The sequence below is a fragment of the Lepidochelys kempii genome, chromosome 10 (assembly GCF_965140285.1).
Source record: "Lepidochelys kempii isolate rLepKem1 chromosome 10, rLepKem1.hap1, whole genome shotgun sequence".
Lineage (NCBI taxonomy): Eukaryota > Metazoa > Chordata > Testudines > Cheloniidae > Lepidochelys > Lepidochelys kempii.
In genome coordinates this window covers 10,360,245-10,386,060 of record NC_136389.1, presented here as the reverse complement: position 1 = coordinate 10,386,060, position 25,816 = coordinate 10,360,245, and the positions used below count along the sequence as shown (strand labels likewise).

Genomic DNA, 25,816 nt, shown 5'->3' with positions numbered 1-25,816 from the left:
GAAAGGGAAAGATAAGTCTCAACATTCCCTTGCATTATTTCTATAAACACCTTTCATAAGAAGTGGTAATTGTCACTTTAGCTTTGGAGCACCACTCTGCAGCGCAAGCCATGGTGAGTACGCCCTAGTGGGGGACTGGGGCCAGGGGGGGAAGGTCTGTTGCATGGAAGGATTAACCGCTGGGTGCCTCTGGGTGTGAGTATAAGGAAAGTGCAGCGAATATTGCCAATATTTTCACAGGCAGCAGTGCTTTGGGCTGATGTCTCGCTCCTGAGGGGGACCAAATCACAGAGAACCCAGCTGCTACTGATGTTCCAAAGCTGGCCAGGACCGTGTGCTGCTAACCTGTTTACTACAATGGTGTCAGCACAAGTAGTCGCAGAATGGCATGGGAAAATCTCCTATCGCAGGGAAAGAAACAAGGCCTCCCTCCCTAGAAATGTTCAGGAAAGGATTACAGATTATATCCTTGAAAGTTTCAGAGAGATTGCTCAACAGGATAAAAGGGTCATCCCTGGTCACATAAACAAAGTACTCCACTTGGCCCCCGCCTAGCCGAACAAGCCAAAAAATGGAAGAGCTGATGTTGCCTCCACCTCTTTCTTCTCCCTCTGTCCGAGCACAGGACACTGATCTTATGTGGACTGTGTAATGCAGACGGCCAGAATAATCTGTATGAATTTATTTTCTAACATTTCACAAGGAAAGTGAGCAATCAAGTCAATGCCTTTGTTCTCTAAACACGCAGAGGGGATGGGTGCCATTTTTAAGTGGGGAAGAAGGGGCAGGGAGGGAGAGAGGGAAGACTTGGGGCAATGAATAGGTAAAAAAACACTTATAAGGAAGAATGCCTGTATACACTTACCTGAGCTCCCTTCCCCTTCATCAGCAGGTTCATCTGCACTTGGCTCTGGCAGAGGTTCAAACAGCTCCTGGCTGGCTTCATGGTTTGTGTCTCCCACCGTTTCCCCCACACCCCCATCCACTTCTTCCTCCTCACTGTGCAGTTGCAGGGGTCTCCTGGTCAAGTTCTCGTGGGGTACCTGCCACGTATGGCATGTAGTTCACTGGAGAAGTGGCAGATCTGCCAAAGTTTCTTTGCTTTCGCCCCCTGCTGCTGTCCATCTCTGTCCTACCCCAGTTTCAGCAACCCCTGTGCAAGCTGCACGTAGATATCTATATTTCTTTGGCTGATCCTTAGCTTCTCCCCACAGGATGAGGAGATCCAAGAGTTCTCACCTGCTCCAGGCAGGAGCACATCTAGTAGCATGTGTGTGGAGCTGGCATGGTTAGTTGCTTGCCAAGGTGGGCTAGTAGTTGTTCTCAGGGCTTAAATTCAGCTGGAGCTCGGTAAATATTTTCACCCCCCTGGAGTTTTAATAGCATGGGGGGGACCCTCTGGGGACTACTCTATGAGAATTTAAGCTCTGGTTGTGCTCGTCAAAGTGGGCCCTCAGGAAAAGACATTTTAAAAACAGGCTGGGGGAGGGGGAGGATAGAAAAGGGGGAGAGGTGGACTTCTAATGTCTGTGACCCCTGGCCAGTGAAGTTCAAAATTGTGACTGAAGCAACTACTGTTGCAGGGACAGAGGCATTGTGGGAGAGCTGCTGGAGGTCTATGAGGGTTGATGCAGGTAATGCAGTGTCTACACTTGCCCTGTGTCGATGGAAGTAGGTTGACTATGGCTCTGCATTGTTCAGGGAGGTGGTGTTATTGCGTCACTGTAATGGGGTACTTGTACCGGTGAGAGACAAATTTAGGTGCAGACACATGCAAAAACTAGGTCAAACAAGTCGGCTTAGGTCCACCTAACTCTGTAGTGTAGACCAGGCTCTAGTCTGTGTCTTTCTGACCAAGGAATCTGAGCTGACCCAGCTGCAGAGACCCATTTATCATTCCCTCTTCTCAGTGGCTAAGATTGTTACATTGGCTCAGCGGGTTCTGGCCAAGATTTCCAGACAACAATCTAAAGCAGTGGTTCTAAACTTGCAGCCTGCCGACGGCCCAGTCAGCACACAGCTGCGGCCCATGTGACATCCTCCCGGCCATACAGGTAGTATATATATTGTGTGGATGCGGCCCACATAACACATACACAGCTGTGTATGAGGTCCACAATGGTAAACAGGTTGAGAACCACAGGTCTAAAGACACAGGGTTGTAGCAAAATAAGACAAGAAAAGAGAGTGGGTAGGTTATAGGGAGACAAATGATCTGCTTCATCCATCTAGCCTGGAACCCTTTGGCTGGGTGCCACTTGAAGAGTTTCTGTATAGCACATCCTCTTGTCCTGTTCTCCTCTGACCCTATTCCAGGCAGCATGTCAGAGAAGTGGCTTTTTGTCTCCATGTAGCACTCCTTCAAAACTTGACGCCCAGCACTGTTCTGTATCGCAGGTTAGTTCAGAGTGCTTGGAACCCCTAAGACTAGTCCCCTCCCTACTCACCTAGGTGTTCCTATCAGCGTGGGTAGATGAACAGAAATGGCCTTTTGGGTGCATTCACTGTCGCTCACTGGTTTATCCCTCCCGCTGTAGTCAGAGCAATGAGGTGGCCGTAGGCTGCGTTTCAAGACTCCAATACAGGGCACCTCTCTAGCTTAGGAAAAAGGAAAGGCAGCATGAGGGATCTTATGGGTAGGTTGGCTACAGGCCAGTGGGCTTTGCTAAGGCACCTCAGAGCTCAGAGGATACTGAGGGAGGTGATGCAAAGAGAAAGCAGATACAGTTGTTCTCAGGCACTCAAGGGAGAAGCACATTTGAGGGTTAAAGATTGTGCAGTGAGAGTAAATAACTTACTAAGTCATGTGACCAGGAACATCCCTTGCAGAAAACCTGCTGTACTTGGCTGGAGGGCTGAAAAACTTTAAAGAGCCGAGAAGCCTCTTTGGAGCTGAGAGTTGTTCGCTTGTAGCAGGCAGGGAGTCGAGATGAATTTCCTTCCGAGTTTATCCCTCGAAACCTGGATTTTACTCATTGCCTTTGTGAGCCTCTTGATGCTGTAAGTAGCACCCCGCCTCTAACTGGCCAGGGGACAGGGGATTTTTCCTTGTTGTTCTGCCAGCACTTGCAAGGCCTTTGGGAGAATTTAGGGGAGGAGCAGACCAGGGAATTGATAGACATTCAGCTAGAGAAGAGGGACTGGCCTTCCTAACAGGAAAGTGCATGGCCTTCACTGGGCTTCAGGGAACTCCTTATGGGTAGAGAAAAGAGAAATAGGGGGAGAGGATAATACACAGAGGAGGGGGGAACGCCTTTTGCCAAAGAAACTCAGCAGAAGACACTCTGGTTTGCATCTTGTTTACTGTGAAGCAGAGCTGGTCCTTTCGGTCCCACAATCCTGTGGGCACAGCACCTCCCCCCTTCAGCTCCCCAGTTTGGGTTCGCTATAAATACAAAGACAGAACCTGGCTTTCGGTTTAGAAAAAGAGAACGTCTCTCACTCGTTCCACAGGGACCCTTAAGGTAGGTCTGTGCTACAATGCAAGCAGCGCAGATACTTGCAACAGCAACAGAAGGGGCTTTTCCATCCATCAGTGAATCCACCCGTTTGAAAGGTGGTGGCTGAAGAATTTTTTCTTCAGTCTACCTTCGGCTTAAGTTGGCTTAACTACGTCTCTCAGGGGGTGTGACTTTTTCACACCCCTGGGCGACAAAGCTAGGTCGACCTACTTTGTAGGTGTAGACCAGACCTTAGAAATGTACCTAATGCACTAGTGGCTTGCAAGCTCCCTGGTAGCCATAGGTCAGCAGGCAGCATGACCTCTAATTGCAAAGGGGGGCAGCCGAAAAATATGAGAGGCAGTGAGGTCTAATGGCAAGGGACCAATCCCAGGTTGGATACTGGCTCTCTGGGGCTTCGGTCAAGACACACAGGCCAAAGTGCTCAGGCTAAGGCTATGTCTACACTGTTATTAGACACCCGCGGCTGACCTGTGACAGCTGGCTCGGGCTAAGGGACTGTTTAATTGCGGTATAGATGTTTCAGCACAGACTGGAGCTCAGGCTCTAGGATCCTGTGAGGTGAGAGGGTCCCAGAGCTCGGGCTGCAGCCTGAGCCCAAATGTCTATACCTCAGTTCAACAGCCCCTTACCCCAAGCCCAGCGAGTCCGAGTCAGCTGGCACTGGCCAGCTGTGGATTTTTAATTGCAGTGTAGACTAAAGTAGGTCCCCCAGAACGGAGAGGGGAAGGTTTACGTGGCTAACCTTACAGCCCTGTTTGTAAGTGCTGGCTTCCCCTCCAGGACTGGGGCCTGGAGCTCCTCTGGCTTCTCTCCTGGCTCTGTTGTTGTGGCAAAAGATGGTGTTTCCAAAACAGCAACAACCACCTGTTATACTGTATTGAAATAAAATCTAAATGCTTCTTGCAAATGAAGCAATGCCCCATTCAGGTCTTTCATGCTGCTTCACTGAGCTAAGGTAGCAAAAGCCCAGGGAACAGGGCACATCCACTCTGCAGGGTCTCGTGCCAATCAGCAGGGTACATCTGGGACCTTTCCAGCTAACCCTTATCCAGCAAGAAGGTGTCATGTCCCCGCACCAGGCACATCGAGGCAGGTTTCCAAATCCTCTGTACCTGCTGGGGATTTCCATGCTGCACCCTTTACACATTGGCAATGGAACACACTTTGTGCCCTTATAAAAAAAATTATAAGGGTAACAGCTCCAAACTGCAGAGCCCCTGCTGAAACTGCTATGCTTTGGGCAGTGACTGTATGCTGCTTTGTCAGAGCATTCTGACCTGCATTTTAAACACCCACGCTACTTCATGTAGGAGGCCACATGGAGTAACATGGCAAGGAAGCTAAGGCAGACTATTGGGACCATCTGGAAGCTGACTCCTTGCTGAGCACTGCAGGGGACAGTATCTGTGACACAGAGAGCTGGTGCAAGGCCCTCCACACTGTTCAACTCTTGCATAGGGTAAGCACTTAGGGGCTGCAAGCTGATCTCTGAACAGCTGATGGCCATGGTAAGAGCCTCTGCGCTGGCCCCTTATAGTACCAGTCAGAAAGCCATGCATGGGCTGCTTTACGCTGATCCCGTGGCTACTGTATTCTGCATGACTAGCGCTGAAGGGCTGTGGAATGCTGCCACATTCCAGCCTATAGACAGGAACAGCAGCTGCCCCTCACCCTAGCACTGGACTAGGGGGTGGGTTTCCTCTCCCCTCACTCCACCTGCATGGAGTGTGATCATCTGGGTTTTAGTTGGGTGGAGAGGATTTTGCCATATGGAGAATGGCGCAAGAAGGTAAATGCAACTGTAACACGCTTATACCCTTCTCACTAGACAGAGAAAGAGACAACTAGATAAAGCCCTGCTCCTTCGTACATGTGTTCTCTCTCCATTATTTCAGCAGTACCTAAGTGACAGTGACAGCTGTTTAAACCATCAGCACGAAGGCCATTCACATATAAATGACCTGTCGTTCATGTATTTGATCTCTGTTTGCTCCACAGTTATGGGATCTGGCCATACAGATTCTTTAAGAAGCTGGGTATTCCTGGGCCAAGGCCTCTGCCTTTCATCGGAACATTTCACGAATACCGGAATGTGAGTGGTGGGAGTTTATGCTATCTGCCCATTCAGAGGATAATGGCTCTTAACTAACCTGTGGTCGTAGGGTGGGGGGTGTCTCTGCCTTGCTCCTGTGGGAAGGTTTAATAGGAGGTCTATGCCTGGTGTCTATAGGAAACTCAGGGCATTTCTTCATGGGGATCTTCAGAAAAGTTAAGCTGAATTAACTCAAGGCATGAATCTGAAGTTCCTTAAAGGCCACTTTACTTCTGAATGAAGAACATCAACAGAAGGGTTTAATGTGTTTTAAATAATGCACTTTAAAGTCACCCCTTTAGTTAATTCATCTTTCCTGGGTGTTCCCGTGTAGATGTTCCCTTAGAGAAAATTGTACCCCAACCATGGGAGCAACTTGGCTTCAGAACTTTAGGAGAGGGGAACTGATGTCAAGTCTGTATTGTGGTTCCTAATTCACCATTGCTAAACCCTGGTCTATAGTAATAGTTAGGTCAACATAGTTACACCAGTCAGGGGTGTGAAAAATCCACACCCCTGACTGACATAGTTACACCAGCCTAACCACCCATGTAGATGCATTTTTGTCCAAGGAAGAATGCTTCAGTCATTGTAGCTACCATTGTTCTGGGAGGTGGTGGTGTTGCCCCAAGAGAAAAAGCCCTCCCGTCGGTATAAGCTGCATCTATGCGATGGCATTATAGATAGTTAGGCCCTCTCCAACGCATCATCAAGCATCTACAACCTATCCTGAAGGATGACCCATCACTCTCACAGATCTTGGGAGACAGGCCAGTCCTTGCTTACAGACAGCCCCCCAAACTGAAGCAAATACTCACCAGCAACCACACACCACACAACAAAAAACATTAACCTAGGAACCTATCCTTGCAACAAACTGTGTCTGTTGCCAACTGTGTCCACAGATCTATTCAGGGGACACCATCATAGAGCCTAATCACATCAGCCACACTATCAGATGCTCGTTCACCTGCACATCTACCAATGTGATATATGCCATCATGTGCCAGCAATGCCCCTCTGCCATGTACATTGGCTAAACTGGACAGACTCTACGTAAAAGAATAAATGGACACAAATCAGACGTCAAGAATTATAACATTAAAAAACCAGTCAGAGAACACATCAGTCTCTTTGGTCACCCGATTACAGACCTAAAAGTGGCAATTCTTCAACAGAAAAAACTTCAAAAACAGACTCCAATGAGAGACTGCTGAATTGGAATTAATTTGCAAACTGGATACAATTAACTTAGGCTTGAATAAAGACTGGGAGTGGCTGTGTCATTACACAAAGTAAAACTATTTCTGCTTGTTTATTTCCCCTGCTACTGTTCTTGTCAACTGCTGGAAATGGCCCACCTTGATTATCACTACAAAAGGTCCCGTTTCCCCGCCGCCCACGCTCTCCTGCTGGTAATAGCTCACCTTTCCTGATCACTCTTGTTACAGTGTGTATGGTAACACCCATTGTTTCATGTTCTCTGTGTATATAAAATCTCCCCACTGTATTGTCCACTGTGTGCATCTGATGAAGTGAGCTGTAGCTCATGAAAGCTTATGCTCAAATAAATTGGTTAGTCTCTAAGGTGCCACAAGTACTCCTTTTCTTTTTGCGGATACAGACTAACACGGCTGCTGCTCTGAAACCAAACATTACATTGAAGCTTTTGATAATTACACTTTACACCTAAGGGCAGGAGAGATGTTCTCTTCGGAGAAAGATACACGGTATGCCATGGGAAATGGCTTGTCCCTAAAATGCCCCTAAAAATAAAGCATTGACAATTTTTTTCATGTGGTTTTCCCTTATTTCCATCCAACAAAGATGGTCACCCTAAGTGTAGGTGATGCCTTTAGGTTGGATTCACACTTAGGGGTTGTCTTCCCTGCAGAATAAAAGGTGTGTTAGCTAACTCAAGTTAAGAACACACCCTGTTTTTTGGCAGTGAAGACGTATCTGCTCCTCAGGGCAGCCCACCTTTCCCCTCTGCCCACCTGACCCATCTCTGCCATTTATTTCTGGTTTGCTGCGGAGAAATGTATTCCAATGAAACCCAAGCTGCGGCCCTCCTTTGCTCACTGTTTACCTGCAGACATCTAACCTCTGTCTCTCTCTCTGGCAGGGAATTCTGGATTTCGACAAGAAGTGTTTCCAGAAATATGGTAAAATTTGGGGGTGAGTTTTCCACTGCACAAAATCTCTAATTCATGGGTGTCCCAGGGAGGCACAAACTGCCTCTCTCTGTGCTCTCCCTTGTTCCTCAGCAGCAGCACTTTCAGAGATGCCGTTTCTGTCTGTGGAGTGCTTCCCCTTCCACCTAAACCGGAGATAATGGCACCTCCCGTCAGTGCAGTACAGACTGTACCCCTGTGCTCCAAGTAAGCCTTTCCAGCCAAGGAAGGGAGACCGCCTTTCCCCAGCTTTACAACCCCCTCAAGAAATCATGGCTTCTAGATCCCAAAATGAGCCTGGAGCCTTTGAAGTTGCCATTCTGTCTGGCCCTCACAGAGCAGAGCCCCAGGCTGCTGCTGCAGGTTTTTATCTTGCATATCAGCTCCTCCTACAATCAGGGCACGAGCTACCTTTTAGTCCTGATGCCTCTTTCACAATTCAGGTTTTGTGTGGACAGAAGTATAGGAGGCTTTCTCATCACATTTCCATTAGGATGCTCTCGGAGGGAAATTGTTGCACAAAACTCTGAAAAGTTTCATGAGCTCAAAACATTTTTAAAAGATAAAAGTGCTTGTGAAATCTGAGACACACACATGCACCCCTGGCTCTCCCACCCCTGGGCCCAAGCCTTGGATTTTAATGTTTTTCTACATACTTTGATTTAAAAACAGACACTGCAGATGTTTGGGTTTTTCCCCCTCTGTTTGTCTGAGACGCTGTGCAGAGAAATTCATTTTTCTTCCATTTGGGCTAATCTGGGTGGATTTATTAACACCAGGTAGCAGCAATGAGGGAAACAAAGAGAGATCAGACAGCACAATCAATACAGAGATAATCAGCATCCCCCTGCCCAAACACACCCCGCTTTGGCAATGCTATTCTCAGTAGTGCAGATATTTGCTAGAAATGCTAGATATCAATGCTTGGAACTATTCCTCCACCCCCATTTCTCCTTTTTACTGAGTAATAAAACAATTTCAGAATCTTATCCCTTTTGATGGGTTTTAGGGGAGTTTGCAGGGGACGAGAATTGAGGCCCGTTGGTATTGGGCATTGTAAATTAGTATGGATGATTATTTATTCATAACTAAACCAAGACAGTCCTGCTCTATCTGATACACGCAAAGGACTGATTCAGAGTTTCTCTTTGGCCTAGATTTTTTGATGGCAGGCAGCCAGTCCTGGCTATTCTGGACCCTGTAATCATCAAAACCATCCTGGTGAAAGAGTGCTATACCCTCTTTACCAATCGCCGGGTAGGTATCCAGGATAGGCCTTTCCTATGCAGACCTGTGTGTGGGGTGGGAAGGCAGGGTTTCTCCTAGAGCAATGCAAACTTTCAGTAACATGGGCTGCTCACAGGACAGGCCTTGGGAGACAGGACACCTGCGTTCTATTCTCGGCTCTGCCACTGACTCACTGTGGGACCGTGGGCAAGTCACTTTCCATCTCTGTGCCTCAGTTTCCCCATTTATAAAATATATGTAATGATACCAACCTCACAGGGGGTTGTAAGGCCTGGTTGGTTGATATTTGGAGTGCTTCAGTTCAAATATACTGTAGCATTGCACATAATTCATTGTTTCACCCACCAGGCAGGGAAAAGCCTTTGCTTCCATATTGCAGTAGTACGACAATGGGCCTGATCCTAGAGTTTCCTGGTGCAGGCAGCAGGGGTCCCATTCCTAAGGCGTTGTGGGCACGGTCAGAGTTCCATGTTCAGGACGATCATGTGAAGGTGCTGGTTGAAATCCTATGCACTGTATAAACAGTTACCTTTTACTTTATTCTCCCCATTTAGGTCTTTGGTCCAAGTGGAGATTTGGAGTCTGCCCTTACGGTAGCTACTGATGAGCAGTGGAAAAGGATCCGCACTGTGCTCTCTCCAACGTTCACCAGCGGGAAGCTAAAGGAGGTGAAGTCCAGATTACATTAATAGTTCCAGCTTGGGCCAGTGGCTTGAAGGCTATTTGGGTTTGGAGCCTCAATAAAGAGGCACCTGGAAAATCATCTTGCTGTGCCACCCATCCCCTTGCCAGACTCATTTTCCAAAAGGGCCTCCGCCAAAAGCAACCATCCTTATGGGCATTTCAGCAACATGATGTTTTTTCAGTCAGGGTGAGGGTGGTGGGTTTTTCCCCATTCTGCCCCTCATCATAGCTTTCTCAGGAAGGAACTGACCTCTGGGGAATGAAATGGCTACAAGATTTGACATACTAGGGTATGGCAATCTGTTGCCAGGGATCCCACCATTGACCTGAGATTTCTTCTTGCTGATCCCTCTTCACGAAGAAGAAGGCAGCACAATGGGTAGATTTTCAGTCAGAGCGCTGGGGGTGCGATTCCCAGCTCGAGGAGATGTATTCCTGCCAGCTGTGATCCAGCTAGCATGCTAAAAATAGAGTGTGGCCATGGAAGCATGGGTGGCAAGACAGGTTAGCCACCCCAAGTGTGTACCCATCTGAGATAATAGGTACATACTCAGTCACTTTCACCACCATGGCTTGTCACTCGCACACTATAGAGTACCACCCCTCCTTTATCTTTCCGTAGGCTCAAGGCATAACGCCGGTTAATTTAGTCACCCCACCCTTACCCAGTTCCGAGGGCTCAGGGCGTAATCTTCTGCGGGTTTGTGGGGCCTTTTACCAGTGAAAGATCCTAACACAGTAATATCCTTAACCTCTATTTATTAACAGTTACCAAAACACAATACACATACTAAGCATACGATGTTCACCACTCCCAATAAGGCAGATGAATTTTTCCTGCTGGCCAGTCAGGGTCAGGTCATCTGGGGCTCCAGCTTCTACGTGATATAATTGGCTGGGTGTTGAGGTCTGGTAGCTCTGATTTTGGGCCGTGTCCTGTAGTTAGGTTCCTAAGAACTTCCTTTTGGACCCCAGTTGATATAGTGAAACTTGAGTCCTGCTTAGCTGTACTGTAACCAATCATTTTAAACTAAAGTACTACCAAACAGTATTTTTCACCAATCACAGCCCATTACGAAACAATTCTTTAACCAATCACACCCCACCACCTTAGTTGATTTAAATCTTGTGAAATTAGTTATTCAACAGACAGAAACAATTAAAGAATCAGAGACCCTACAGATAAAGTTTACAAATGGTGAAAATCTAAATGAAACACTTTGATTTTGTCAAAATGAAACATTTTGTTCAACCCGAAATGAAATATGTTTTTCAACTGTTTGGTTTGCCAAAAATTAAAAAAAAAAATCTCGTTTTCAGTTTGACCCAAAACAGTTTTTTCCCCCCGATTTTTGGGAATTGCCCCCAAACCAGAAGAAAACAATATTTGCCCAGCACTAAGGGTGGGTGCTTGACCGCTGGTGCCAAGGAACATCCGTCTCCCTTTCCACACTGTAGCCTGGAGGCGCACTACATGGGTTTCTCAATCCTTTTCAGCTATGCTCTCCCTTCAGGGCAGACAGCTACAGAGTCTACTTGTGTCACTGATGGACAGCACCCTGTTGGCCTTTGCACCAGGTGCTGCTTTCTGGAGGGGAAGTTGGGTGTGTTGTCGGGGGGACGGGACCCTTTTTAGTTCACACCCAGATGATTCGGTGGACCAACTACAGAGATAAGAGCAACCCTGTTTTTTTCCCAACCATGTCTGAGCCCTGGCTCTAATGATGCCCCTCTCAAACCAGAGTATTGATCATTATTAGGGGATAGCCAGCAAATAGCAAGGCTGAGCTACCTAGCGGTGACCCTGCCTCAGGAACCAGAAGGCGTCTGCAATGCCTTGTGCTTTGGTTTGCATTTCAGATGTTTCCTATCATGAATCGCTATGGAGAGATTTTAGTGAAAAATATCCAGGAGAAAGTGGATAACGATGAGTCCCTGGAAATGAAGAGGTGAGTAGCTTTGTTGCGCTGGCAGGAAAGAGCCTGTGTTCACAACAGGTGTGGAGAGCAAGTCTTGAGAGTTCATAAGGGAGCCCCAGAGTTTGGTTTGGCTCTAGCTTACCCTAAGCATGCTGCATTTCATCTCTGTGAAGTATAGCTGAGTTGGAGGGGCCATGATAGCCTTCACACAGCATCTTCCACTCAAAATGTCCATCACACTGTAAAGATGAGTTTACTTTTATTTAAAATGCACATGGATATCCTGATGCTTCCACAATAGGAACCAGGCCCCCACAAAATATTTCCACGTTCCCACTTTTCTCCCCCACCTCTCCTGAGATGTGACATGAAGACAATCTCCATAACAGTCCTGCTCATGGCACGTTTCTCGGTTGCCCGCTGCCCCTCTCTGCCCCGATCAGACCAGACCGGTACTACTCAGTACACTTCTGTGGTTTTGTCACTTTACTAGCTGTTGGGGGGTGAAGGGGGGGTGCAGAGTCTCGTTGGGGATGGGAGAAATCAGGCCTATCCTAGAAGTGTGACAAACTGCAGACGGGGAAAAAACATTTTAAGGTTATTTTAACAGTCACTTTTACAGATGAGAGGTGTGTAACGATACTGGTTCTGGCGGGACCCAACTGAGAGTGCCAATTCAGGACAAATTGCTTAAAGCAGGGCAGTTACAGCCCAAGGCTGGGGTTTCTGTGCACACCAAGGCAAATCAAACCAGCCAAACAGAGAAGACTTTGGTCTCACCCCACTGGCTAACCACAAGTCACACAAGCAATTCCCTTAGACACCCCAGTTTCCCAGTGTCACCACCAGTGCCACTCGTTATGGGAACAAACGGTTAGGAAAACCAATACCCCAGTAAAAGAAAAAAGGTTCTCTCGATCCCAAAGGACCAAGCCCCAGACCCAGGTCAATATACAAATCAGATCTTACCCACAAATCACGCTGTTGCCAATCCTTTCGAATCTAAAATCGAAAGGTTTATTCATAAAAGGAAAAGATAGAGATGAGAGCTAGAATTGGTTAAACGGTATCAATTATATATAGTAATGGCAAAGTTCTTGGTTCAGGCTTGCAGCAGTGATAGAATAAACTGCAGGTTCAAATGAAGTCTCTGGAGTACATCCACAGCTGGGATGGGTCTTTCAGTCCTTGGTTCAAAGCTTCAGAGTAGCAAAGTTCCTCCAGAGGTAAGAAGCAGGACTGAAAACAAGATGGGGGAGCTGCAGAAGCTTTTTAGATTCTCTTGCCATGTGGTCTTTCTTTCTTTGTTCCAAAGACAAGCTGTCCATCACATGGCATGGAAAAACCTCAGAGTTCTGTCCATAGGCATGTCCCTGCACACCTTGCTGAGTCACAAGGCGTCTCTGCCTTCTCTCAGTGGGTCAGTTGTGTAGCTGATGGTCCTTAATTGGCCATCAAGCAGGCTAGGCAGAGCTGACACCAGCTTGTCTGGGGTGTCACCCAGAAGCATAGCATAAGTTTCAAATACAGACAGTATAGAGCCAATATTCTTAACTTCAACTACAAAAATGATACACACATATAGACAGCATAATCATTGTCAGCAAACCATAACCTTGTCTTAGACACCTCATTTGCCACCCTTTATATAAGATTTAGTGCCGCTACAGGACCTTGGTTGCAACAATGATCTATATGATCCCAGATTATGTCAATAACGTCACAAGCTTGCTCTGAAATGCTGATGGAATTTAGAGCTTGTTCTTTGCTATCGTGCACTGCAGTTCAGCTCCATCCACCTACCGTCCAGTCTGCTGGGCTCATAAAGAGAGAGATTGAGGGCAATTTAGTCATAAAGGGAACTGGCAAAAACTGGGGAAATGTGTCCTGTTCGTACCCAAAGTGGGGCAAAGACTTGATTTTGACAGGACCAAGGTGCCAGGGTTTGGGAGGTATTGAGTCCTTCAGAAGGGGAAGTTCTCTGTGCTGAGGATTCTCCCAGGGAGAATCCCCTTGTCCTGCTGAGTTCCTCGCATTCATTTTTTCCACCTCTCTCCTCAGCATCTTCGGCACCTACAGTTTGGACGTGGTGGCCAGCACTTCATTTAGTGTGAACATCGACTCCATGAACAACCCCAACGACCCCCTTGTCGCCTACATCAAGAAGTATCTCTCATTCAATTTGTTTAACCCACTGCTCCTGTTAGTAGGTATGAGGATCCTACACACCTAAAGACTCAGACTCCTAGATTAGTGCCTTAGGGCCTGTGTACCCTATCTCCCATCATCTCCTTTGGGATTTCAGGGTCCCCTTCACTTTTCAGGAGGTGCTCAGCCCCTTGTAAGATCAGGCCCTCCCTGACAGATTTGTAAAGATACTTATACAGAGAGATTCTCCCCCATTCCTTTGGCCAGCTCAGTCTGCAGCACCCAGGTAAAATAACTGGATACAGAGGTAAGAGGGAGAACTTTTATTCCCTTGGCAGGACAACTACACTGAATGTGGCATCACAGTTGGCTAAGTAGAGGGGTAAAAGTCAGGAGATTCTCAAGTGAAATTCCCACCCACGCCATAGCAGAGGACTCCTGTAATCCCTCTTGACCAGGGGTCTGAACTAGGTGAAATAAATTGGGAGTCAGCAGTTGTCATTAGAGCCAGAAGCACCGGAAAAAGGTCATTTGGCAGGCTAGTTGTCCTTGGCGAGTTACCCAGACCCTGCCCCCTCTCCCGCTGTGCCTTCGAGCACACATCCCACTGCAGCCCTCTTTGCTGAGCTGCAGCCTGTTAACCACGAGGGGAACTGTTTCCTTTCTCTCTTGTTCAGTGATGTTCCCCTTCCTGACACCAGTGCTGGATAAGATGAATGTGAGTCTGTTTCCCTCGGGCTTCCTGGACATTTTCCTCAACATTATCCAGAGCATCAAGAAGGAGAGGCAGAAGAACGACCACTCGGTCAGTCTGGCCCACCTCGTCTTCCTTATCATGCATGCGCTTGCTCTGAGAGTAGGACTAAGCTGGAGATGTAATTTCCAGCTCCACGAAACAGACCCGTGCCAGCTCCGATGGAGCTTGTGTGCTAAAATTAGAAGTGTGGCTGCAATCGCTCAAACAGCAGGAAGGGCGAAGCGCCCCAAGTAGAATTCTATCTGAGATGCTCGGTACGTTCTCAGGTGGCTAGCCCCTCCCGCTGCTCATGCTGCTGTGGCTACGGTTCTATTTTTAGCACACTAATGCCATCGGAACTAGCACGGGTATGTCTCCGCACGCTGGAAATTGAGTAGTCATACCCTGTATGGGGAAGGATTCTGAGCCCATCCCCAGAGGCGACACTCCAAACTAGCTCTCAGTTTGCCAAATTTGGGTGAGACTGGATAGGTATTGTGCTCAGGCTTTCAGGAGAAGAAAATAATCCCCTTGCTCAAAATGGGTCTCCAACCTGCACCTTACGGAGCCTCCTATCTACCATACTTTGAGGTCTTCCTTCGCATCCTCCTTATACTGCTGGACTGACGGAGGAACTGGGGCTGAAGCATCAGAGGGAAAGCCTGTGCTGGACTAGCCTTTCATTCCACCCACTGCTCCTCTGAGGGTGCACCTACACAGCACAGGAAGGTGTGATTAGCGCAGGTGAGCATAGCCCACACTAGCTTTAATTTAGTTAGCATGGGTAACAGTAGTGAAGATGTGGCAGCATGGGCTTCAGTGTAGGCTAGCAGCCCCAGTACAAGCATGCAGGGAACCCTGGGTATGTACTCAGGTTGCTAGCCTGCACTGAAGTCCCTGCCACCATGTCTTTACTACTATTGTTACCTGTGCTAGCTAGATTAAAGCTAGCACAGGCATGCCTACCTGCACTGCAAGCACACCTTCCTTTGTGCTGTAGCTCTGCCCTGACTCTGTCCTTCCATCCCCAGGTCCGGGTGGATTTCCTGCAGCTGATGGTTGACTCACAGAGTTCAGATGGCAGCTCTGAATCTAATGAGAAGACACACTCCTATAAAGGTAAGGCTACAGGCCCCTCCTCCTCCCAGCCACTAGCTGGGATATTTCATAGAAGACACACTCCTATAAAGGTAAGGCTACAGGCCCCTCCTCCTCCCAGCCACTAGCTGGGATATTTCATATACGGTTTTGGAGGGACGGAGTTTTAGTACACATCAGGAGAATGACCAGAAATTCCTTCCCTCCCACCCCCGCCAAAGCAAGTTCTGTGCTTTCCAGAAATCCATGCTGTGATCTGGATCTCTCTCAGAAATAGAGAAAGGGAATTGACAGCTGGAGTTTCAGAGATGCTGAGCACCCATAATCCCTACTGAAGCCAATGGGAGTTGTCAATTCTCAGCACTCTTGAGAATCAGGACAGTAATGATTTGTGCTGCATATGAAAAGGGATAGAATCAAACCTAATGAGCGAGGGGCAAATCCCGAGACACTTAATCAACCAAACTGGAGATTTACCTGTGTGAAATCTGAGTCAAAGCCAGCAGGGCTAGATGACTCAGGAGTTGACCCTAGGTGCTCCAAGTTGCTATAATTTAAAAAAAAAATCCTTACTTCTCTACCCTTGTCTCTTGCCATATCCTCCCTTACTCTGCCAATGACTTTAGCCTTGATCACTCACTTGTCCATCATTCCCATCACTCTTTTCATCCTGTCTTCCTCTGCACATGGAACGCCCTCCCCGGAAAGCCAATAACTACTCTCCCTTCCTGTATGCCATTCCTCAAGACCCTGTAGAAGAAACTCGGCCAGCAGTAAAAGGGAGGCCAAGGGTAATCAAAGAGTTCCGATGTAGCTATTATATTTTAAAACAATTCATAATAAAGTATAAAAATGTGTGTCATGTAAGTAAAATTTGGACATAGTGTGACAGGGTCAGGCCAGATGGCAACAGGAGAATGATTGAAGGTAGATATATTAGCCCCAGATTAAGCAGGTCCTCTTTCCCTGAGTAGGATAATGGGCTGTTCCAGAACAATCAGGAGGTTGCTGGACCCAATTAAGGCCAGCTAATTAGGACACCTGGAGCCAATTAAGAAGCTACCAGAATCAATTAGGACAGGCAGGCTAATCAGGGCACCTGGTTTTAAAAAGGACCTCACTTCAGTTAGTGAGGTGTGTGCCAGGAGCTGGGAGCAAGAGACGCAAGAAGCTGAGAATGAGAAGGCGTACTGCTGGAAGACTGAGGAGTACAAGTGTTATCAGATATCAGGAGGAAGGTCTTGCGGTGAGGATAAAGAAGGAGTTGGGAGGAGGCCATGGGGAAGTCGCCCAGGGAGTTGTAGCTGTCACACAGCTGTTACAAGAGACACTGTAGACAGCTGCAATCCACAGGGCCCTGGGCTGGAACCTGGAGTAGAGGGCGGGCCCTGGTTCCCCCCATCTCCCTCAACTCCCTATTTGAGACAAGAAGCGGTGACCTGGATTGTTGGTCCCACAAGAGGGGAAGGTTCCTGGCCTACCCCTGACCCACTAGGTGGGTCAGCAGAGACTGCGGGGATTGTTCTCCTCCCTTTCCCCATGCTCGACAGTGATGAGGTTATCTGAGTAAATGGCAGGTTTGAGCCACTAGCAAAAGTGGCCAGACTGAGGGTTGCCGTGAATCTCTGAGGCGAGCAAATTCGCCAATAAGCACAAGACGCACCAAGGCAGAAGAGGAACTTTGTCACAATAGCTTGATTTTATCCCTCTCCTTCTTCGTTTGTAAACTCTTTGGGTTTGGGTTTGTACAGCGCCTTGCACGATGGGGCCCTAATCCTGCTGTGGCCTCTGACACTGCTGCAGTAGAATTGTTAAATAATAATTATTGCAGAGTGCTGCCAGCGTGCTTAGCACAGTCGAAACCTTCCCTCAGGAGCTTGCAGCTCACCTCAGAGCCTAGGGGAGAGTGTCAGACATCTGTCCACCTATGAATATCTCTGTTGTGTTCTTATATTTTCAAACCCACTGTGGAGCAGGAGTGCAGTTCCGCAAACCCTCTCCAGAGCAGGGTCTCTCCTACCTCTGCTCTTCAGGCTGCTGTGTTGCAGTGAATAAACTCAATGGGCCTGTTTCCCACCTCATGGACACGGATGTGACTCAGTTGATTTTAATGGAGTTACTCCTGATTTACAGTAGGGCGAGAGGGGAGTCAAGTCCACCACTTGCCGCTGTTGCTTATTGGATTCTAGAGGGGTTAACCCATGTCAGATGGACCTTTTTCTGTTGTGCTTAAATGATCAGCAAAGGAACTGTAGTAAATGGATGCCCGGGTAGGACTCTCATCTGAGCTGGGCAGTGTATAGGAGGGAGGCTTTACCCTCCCTGTGTGCTTTCTTGCCTCTTTTTCCAGCTCTGTCTGACAAGGAGATTATGGCGCAGGCCCTTGTCTTTATCTTAGCTGGTTATGAGACCACCAGCTTCACCCTCAACTTCCTCTCATATAACCTGGCCACTCACCCCGACGTGCAGCAGAGACTGCAGGAGGAGATTGACGCCGCTCTTCCCAACAAGGTTAGAGGGGTTTGCAGTGCTCTGTGTCCAGCAGATGCACTCTAGTCACTGCTGCGTGGGGGCTGAGCTGAACCTGGGTGAAGGCGAAGCATCTGTTCTGTACACAGGAGATTTCCCCCACCAGGGCTGTCAATCCTACACCATGCACCATTGTGACCTGGGCTTCCTTTGGCCATAGCATCCCAGTCTTTCGATAGCATCTGGGTGCATCAGGGAGTAGAGATGTCTAGGGAAGTTCCCTCGTGTGACCTGCCTGTCTGTGCCAGGGGGCACCTGGAATGGCGGGGCAGGACCAAGGATGGGGATTGAGGGGACCTCACTAGCCCCAGTTTAACCATTGGCATCCACATGCTGCAGTATTTAAAGGAGCAGCCCTCTGGGTCAGCACTGTACCAGTACCTCAGCCTCATGCTAGAGGATGCTGTCTTGCTGGAGGTGGACAGGACAATTTGCCCCCGGGTCCCATGGTCATCCCGATTTGTTTAGCATGGCTACTGTGCATATATGCAGCCAGGCAAGCCCTGAGATGGCCTCCTCTGTACCTGAAAATCTGGTTCCCTCTGTCTTTCCCTCCCCAGGCTGCTCCCACCTATGATGCCATCCTGCAGATGGAGTATCTCGACATGGTAGTGAATGAAACCCTCAGGCTCTTCCCCGTAGGTGGGCGGATCGAAAGGGTCTGCAAGAAAACCATTGAGATAAACGGAGTGACCATTCCGAAAGGCACCGTGACAATGATCCCAGCCTACGTGCTGCATCAGGACTCGGAATACTGGCCAGAGCCAGAAGAGTTCAGGCCCGAGAGGTAAGGGCCAGGGAGGGGGAAGAAATGCTGCTTCCTCCTGAAGTGTGTGGGTGAAAATGGCAGCAAAGGTGGGGGAAGCGTGACTATAACATTTAAATGAGGCATTTATTAATGTCTGACGTCCAGTGCTGCCGTGCGGGGAGTTTTATGATCTACATCCATAAACTGTGCATGGAATTTAATGAACTGTATTGAAGAAAATGACACTGAAACCAGCTCTCAGCAGCTATAGCACTGAGGGGTTTATGGCCAGACATTAAAGCCAGAGCAATCGGGTGACTGGCACAGTGCCATGCAGATCAGCGATGGAAGGGCAAAGAGGTGTTGAAAATAAAATTTAATTTTCCAGTTCACATTATGAAATGTTCCCTGCTCAGGAATTACTGATGGGTCAGACCCTGAGAAATGAGGCAAGAATCTGCTGGAATTAGGTGGCCTAATCCTCACTGGATTGCAAAAGGCCCAGCAGCCATTCAAAGTTGGCACAGAGAGCCAGGAATAATTGTCTCTCTCAGTAATGATATTAAGAGCTGATATTTATCTTGCGGTTTTCATGTGAAGAGCCCAAACTCTACAAACTATTGCAGACTAATCCCCAGTAATTGAAATGCACCCACCTCTGGAGTGAAACAGGGCAGCTGTTTAACAGTGCGTGGCAGCACGGGGCCAAAGTTTAGGAGGAGATGTGAAGAATAACATGTCCAGCTGAACCTGCATGCGGAATCTTAGACAGACGAACTGTAATTACCCAACGGGATTTACGCACAGTGATGAGAACTGTGCTAGATGGCCAGCTCTGCTCTAGTATCAGATACATGGCTGGCAAGTGGTTCAACTGATGGAAGATAGCACCACTTTTCAATGGATAACGTAAAAATGACTAAAGAACTAGAAGTTCTGCGCAAGTTACTCTGAAGTCAACTTAACCTCTTTGCGATGAGCTCCAAACAGCTCTCCCAAGCTAGCCATGGTAGGGCCACCTCAGCAGTTGGATGGGCGAGATCCAACGAACACCTGCCATTGTGTGTGTGCGCTCTGGGAAGTGGTGTTGGGAATTCAGGAGGTGGAACACGATCCTCTGGGTCAGCATTGCACCTGTACCTCACACTCAAGCTAGAGTGCTGGCCTTCTGGAGGTACTGTTGGTTCAGATGCAGAGTAAAATAGAAATTTTGTCCACTTGTGGTGATTAATGTCCCCGTGCTGCTTTTCATAAGAGTATGGGTATTCTGGCTAAAGTCCAGCCTGGGGTATAATAATCTACCTTGCCTACATTTTCCCATTACAGTTAGATAGAGTATTCTTCTTCACTTCCTCGTCTAACCGTTTGTGTAGTGTTGTTGTATGCCATGAAACAGCTGCTCCATTCTACCCCAGAGTCTGTATTTCAATGGTGATTGTCGTGAGCCTTACCTAGTTTGTAGATCCATTAAAATCTGGGAAGTACTTTGGCATGGAAAGTGCTATAAAAATATAAGTTGTCATTTTGACTTAGGATTATTGAAATGTTTCACTGGCAAAGCTCTTTTATTTTACAGATCTTGTCTGGTTTGCAGCACAAAGAAAGAATATCTCTTCTCTTCTGAGCGGCATGTCTCAAAAGCTAGCTCTTGTGCAGACCGGACAGGGAGAGACACTTGCTCTGTTTGTCCATTTACTTGTATAAGAAGAAGATCTAGAGCTGTTTTTTGTGATATGGACTCTGGGTTTAGTTTCTGGGACGAGAGGAATTTCAACTTGAGTTCTGAGAAGAGTTCCCATGAAATCACAAGTATATTCTAGGACTTCCTGCTCATTTGAAAGCCCTGGAGATGTACAGCTAATTCTAGGCACCAGCATGGAAGGGGGTGGGAGGGTGTTGTACGGTGAGGGAGGAACAAGGAAAATAGATAAGTTCTCATTGAAATATGCAAAACAGGCCTTTGCCTCCTCCCAATCCATTGAGCATGCCAAATCCAACAAAGAGGACAGGTCCTGAGACAGTAGTTTCTCCTAACTTGTTTCTTCTTTTCTCTGATTGGAACCAGGTTCAGTAAAGAGAACAGAGAGAGCATGGACCCCTACATTTTCCTGCCCTTTGGAGCTGGTCCCAGGAACTGCATTGGAATGAGGTTTGCCCTTCTCAGCCTGAAAGTGGCCATGATTGTGCTGTTGCAAAGGTTTTCCTTCAGAACCTGCAAAGACACCCCGGTGAGAATCCATCCTTGTATCTGTATTGTTTGTTTTACTACCTGTGATGGTCTTCGCTCGTGGGGAGCGTTGCCTAGTGGCTGGGGCTTAGGCCCTTCGTCCTGCAGAGGGGATTTTGATAGGGGACCCCAGCCCCTCCCACCTCACCAGGCTCTGGCCCAGGGCCCTGTGAGGGCGACACCGGGCTCCAACACCCAGAAAAGCCTTAAGTCAACCCTCCCTAGGTCACCCCTCTATTGTCTGCAGTTAGCAGTCTGTACCAATAAACTGAGTCCACATGGGAGAGGGGGAATGGCTCCCACTCAGGGTGCCCCTGGCGCACATCCCTACCTTCCCTCAGCTCTTCCCTCAGGAGCTGCGAGTTGCAGGTCTGCTCTCTTCCTTGCTCTGCCCCTGAGCTGTTCTGCTCCCACCTCCTCCAGCCTGTGCATCTCTTACATGCGTGGTAGGGCAGGGCAAGCTGAGTCCAGAGCAGCTCCTTAACCCCTTGTTGCCCAATGAAGGGTTTGTATACCCCCGTCGCGCTACCATAGTCTCGTTGAGATAATCACATGCGCACATTGTCACCTGTGTCTCAGAACAGATGGGGCACTGTGTCTCTCACGCACATCCCTTTCCCCATTCAGAGGCTGATAGATTCTGGAGCACTGAACCTGGTAGGCAGAGTTGGTTTTACGTTCACACTACGAATGCAGGAAGGTTTCACCGTGGATTAGAGGCATGTGGTGGTGTTTGGGTTTTTTTTTGTTTGTTACCATGGTTATTTGGGTTATTTGTTACATGGTTATATTGAGTCTAAGAGGACCCCAAGACTGTGAGCTGATTAAGGGTACATCTACATCTACTCATTAAAAATATACCCACAGCAGCGAGTCTCACAGCCCGTGTCTAAAGAAGGGTTTACGGCACTAAAAAGAGCCAAGTAGACAGAGACGGGGGTGGGTTTCAGATCCTGAGCTCCAGCCCGAGTGGGAACCTCTACATGGCTATTTTTAGGCCCATACACTCACTGGTGCATCTCACTGACAGGAAGTTTCTCCGGCTATTCAGTCTGATAATCCTTTCTTAGTTTTGTTCCATTACTCCTGTATGTCACACACAATACCTCTCCCTCCTCAGTGTTTACACTCATCAACTTTTAACAGAGTGGTACCATGTCTCTGCTTAGTCATTGCTCAGCCAAGCTTGACAGATTTACCTCGTGAAACCTTTCCTTGTATGTCCAGTTCCCTCATCAGTTGTGTGGTTCTCATTGAGCTCCTCCCAATATATCAGTATCTTGGGGGGGGGCCAGAATTGAAGCAATATTGCTCCTGCTACTGGAGAACATTATACCTGTACTGCACCCTTCTCACTGGACCTGTAGCAACTTATCTGGCAACAGTGGGCTCATGCAGTAGGTCAGAAAAATGCAAATGAGTGAAAGCAAAGGGTGTGAGACATGAGTGGGTGCTTTGTAGGGTATGTCCACACTTGGAGCTGGCAGATCAAGGATACATATTCATGTTAGCACTCTCTGAGCTTGCATGCTAAAAATAGAGTGTAGCCTCTCTGAGTGCGTGTCCGTCAGAGACCCGAGGTATGTACTCGGGGCAGTTAGCCCCTCCTGCTGTTCATGCTGCAATGGCTACCTTTTATTTTTTGCATGCTAGGTCGATGACAGCTAGCGCCTGTATGTCTGCTCAAGCTGTGAATCATAATCCCAAACCGGCATGTAGACATTCCCAGGGTGTTGGGCTTTTGTCAGAAGGAATATAATGTCTGCTGTGTCCCTCCCTAGCTCCCCACATTCACTGGCTTTCTTTTCATTTTTCTCTACGAATGGTGAAGATCCCTCTGGTGATGGACACAAAGGGTTTCTTGCAACCCAAGAAGCCAGTCATTCTGAAGATGGTCCCCAGAACCCATGTCGATCCAGAGGAGTAAAACAATTTGCAACGGATCAGAGGCTGCTGCCACCTGCTCCTTCCGCCTCATTCGTCTCTCTATCAATCACATGAGAATAGGAATGAGCCATGTAAAACTGTACAGGGAAAGCGAAAGCAATATCTAGAAAAAGCCCCAGCTGTCATGAAAGCAGGGCCTTGTGACTATACAGCATACCAAATTTGATGGGCCCTTCTGTCCAGTAGGAGATTGTGCATAGCTTTTCGACCAAAAAACCCCACACAAAGTACAGGCTGAGCAGAGTTCAATTTTTATAAAGCAATAATAGAGACCCAGGCCTGTTTCTCATTGATACCAAGACCCCTTTACGCTGTTTGGACAGTGTAAAGGGACCTTTAAGGGTATGCACCCGCTTTCAGGCCCCCTTACACTGCCAGAGCAGGGTTTAGCATAAATGAGAATCAGGCCTCGGGCACTGGGACAAAAACTGTGTCACCTCCCATCTGGCTAGACTCATCCGAAGTTGAGGTTGTTATGACTCCATATAAAAATCACATGCCCCAGGGTATTTTACACTGCCACATGGGTAGACGTACCTGAGCTAGCTTTAATCTCACTAGCTTGAGTAATAATTGCACTAAAACCAGAACCACCGGGGCTGTACAACTGCACCTGGGGACACAAGCAGCTAGCCTGTGCTGCTGGGGCTTCATTATTTCATTTGAGCTAGTTCAAAGCAAGCTCAGCTATGATTACACATGCTCCACTCACACTGTTGACTCCAGCGTAGATGGACTCTTAGTCTATGCTATGGACACCACTGTAGCATCATAATGTAGACGCTTCTGACATCAATGGAAGGGGGTTTTCTGTAGGAATGTAGGAGGTAATCCACCTCCCTGAGAGGGAGTGCAGCTGAAGCCTGACATGAGTATTTAATACATGGGCGGGGGGAGGCCTCATTTTTTGGAAGACAGCATTAGGAAGGTAAATGAATCATCAGGCTGAAAACAGGACCTTTGTGCTAAATAAGATAAGTAAATAGGGTAGTAGGCTGAAAAGACAGAATGTCAGAGCCAGCGAAGAGAAGAGGGAGAACACCCCGGGGACTATTTACTATGAACTAGATAGCAAGGGACCAAATAAGTTAGGAATGTAGAGGTGAGGTAAGAGGAAGTCAAAACAAAGGCAGCATGTGGACAGATGCACACGGTCCAGGGGTTGGTCTCGGAGGGAGCTAGGTTGATGAAGGAATTCTTCCATCTGCCAAGCCAGGTCTACGCTGGAGGTTAGGATGGCTTAACCATCGTGCTCAGGGGTGCTCGGGAATTTTTCACACCCCTGAGCTCCATAGCTAGGTCGATCTACCTATTAAGTGTAAACCAGGTGTCAGACGTCAAAGAGCCTGCTGGCCTCAATGGCTATGTCATCTGTTGCTACAGTAGCACTGTCTCTGTTGCTGCATCAGAGGTTTCTGCTTGTTTGAAAGACTCTTTGGTGGTGTTTCTGACCCTAGTCCAAAGTCACTGCCAGCCTTCTGGGCAATCTGATGCTTTAGAAGGAGAGGTCAGGATGATGTTGGGTCAGGTGGGTCTCTCTCTCTCTTAGTGCCGGTCAGAGTGGTGAGGTTTCCTTTCATACATTCCCCTTACTGAGGCTTTGCTTCTGCTTGGTTGCTTCACACCAGGGGAGCCACACATTGCAACCCCCTCAGAGCAGATGCTGTAGAGTGGGATAAAACAGGGCTTGGAACTTTACTGGGATAAGCTGCATTGATGCCAACCCCAGAATTTTGCAGAAGTGCAGTGTGCCCACACTAAGGGTTTGCCCCAATGTAAATACATCAGCTAGATTCTGGTATGTTTTTGGGTGGCTGTTATTACTAAAGACTTGTAACATGCCTCAGCTTGCAGATGAGTTAACCTGAGCAGCCTAGGTATAAGCAGTTACCATTTATGAGCAGTGGTTTGCAGAGTGGGAGTGAAGCATATTATGTGTTCTTTCTGTTTGTTTGCTTATTGTATCCAGTGGTCTCCTGTGTAATATCTTTACACAGATATTAGCCCAGTTATGATTTTTTAACTTTGTTCTCTATTATTCCATTTTATAACTTTGATTTGAATTGTAGGAATACGGCAAGGTGCAGCGCTGGGAAAGACTTGGGTTTGGAAGAAGGATGTCTCTCTCTGTTGGATACTGAGAGCAGAGAAGGCTCACTGGACCTTGTCATTCTTAGATTCCAAATGAGCATAATGCTGAATGCTCTGTATAATATGTGGTGTGATTTCATATTTACTAATCCAAAAAGTACTAATAGAAGGATAATTAAAATAAAAAACATAATTCCTTATCATTTGCACTGAGATGATGCCAACATCTGATTCCACTCCCCCCTCTTCCACACACAAATCAATCCTTTTCCAGGGCATTGGAGCCAGTGTCCATGCAGTTCACAGAATCTCGTTACATCTCCCAAACTCAGCAGGGTTGGGCTTTGTCATTAGCTAGATGGGAGACTTCTAGGGAAATCCCAGGTGATGCAGGGAAGTTACATTAATGACTGAGGTGGGGACCCTCTTCCCTCTGAGTCAGGAATGAGCAAATACCCCAGTATGAATCAATGAACTACTGGAGATGCCATCTTTTAAATGAGATGTAAAACCGAGCTCTTGACTTTCTGAGATCTCATCCCTTGGCACTTTCCACAAGAGTACAGTGTTCTAATTATTGTATCCTTTCCAACTTGTAAATTAGCTCAGCATATTCTGTGATATAATACATTTCACGTCCTTTTATAAAATTTATGGTATGTTATTTCTATGCACTATTTAACAGCTGCCACGGTTTTCCCTAAAAATGGC

The 25,816-nt window shown here is 47.6% G+C and overlaps 1 protein-coding gene across 2 annotated transcripts; it reads left to right on the top strand.

Moving 5' to 3' along the window:
- The first annotated feature begins 2,801 nt into the window (after positions 1 to 2,801).
- On the top strand, positions 2,802 to 25,305 carry LOC140918168 (cytochrome P450 3A24). 2 transcript variants are annotated; one of them, XM_073361951.1, is made up of 14 exons: positions 2,802 to 3,000; positions 5,463 to 5,556; positions 7,682 to 7,734; positions 8,888 to 8,987; positions 9,533 to 9,646; positions 11,523 to 11,611; positions 13,643 to 13,791; positions 14,407 to 14,534; positions 15,497 to 15,584; positions 17,914 to 18,074; positions 18,653 to 18,879; positions 20,906 to 21,068; positions 21,695 to 21,786; positions 22,899 to 22,979. In XM_073361951.1, exons 1-13 carry the CDS (start codon positions 2,930 to 2,932, stop codon positions 21,782 to 21,784), a joined length of 1,527 nt encoding a protein of 508 aa, XP_073218052.1. In that variant the 5' UTR covers positions 2,802 to 2,929; the 3' UTR covers positions 21,785 to 21,786; positions 22,899 to 22,979. The 2 variants fall into 2 exon arrangements, with proteins under 2 accessions (XP_073218052.1, XP_073218051.1); XM_073361950.2 differs by lacking the exon at positions 21,695 to 21,786 and having other exon boundaries at positions 22,899 to 25,305.
- Positions 25,306 to 25,816: the final 511 nt, after the last annotated feature.

Coding starts and splice junctions, on each gene's coding strand:
- LOC140918168 (XM_073361950.2), top strand. CDS start 2,930: ATGAATTTCCTTCCGAGTTTATCCCTCGAAACCTGGATTTTACTCATT. Junction 3,001..5,462: donor TTTGTGAGCCTCTTGATGCT/GTAAGTAGCACC, acceptor TTTGCTCCACAG/TTATGGGATCTGGCCATACA. Junction 8,988..9,532: donor CCCTCTTTACCAATCGCCGG/GTAGGTATCCAG, acceptor CTCCCCATTTAG/GTCTTTGGTCCAAGTGGAGA.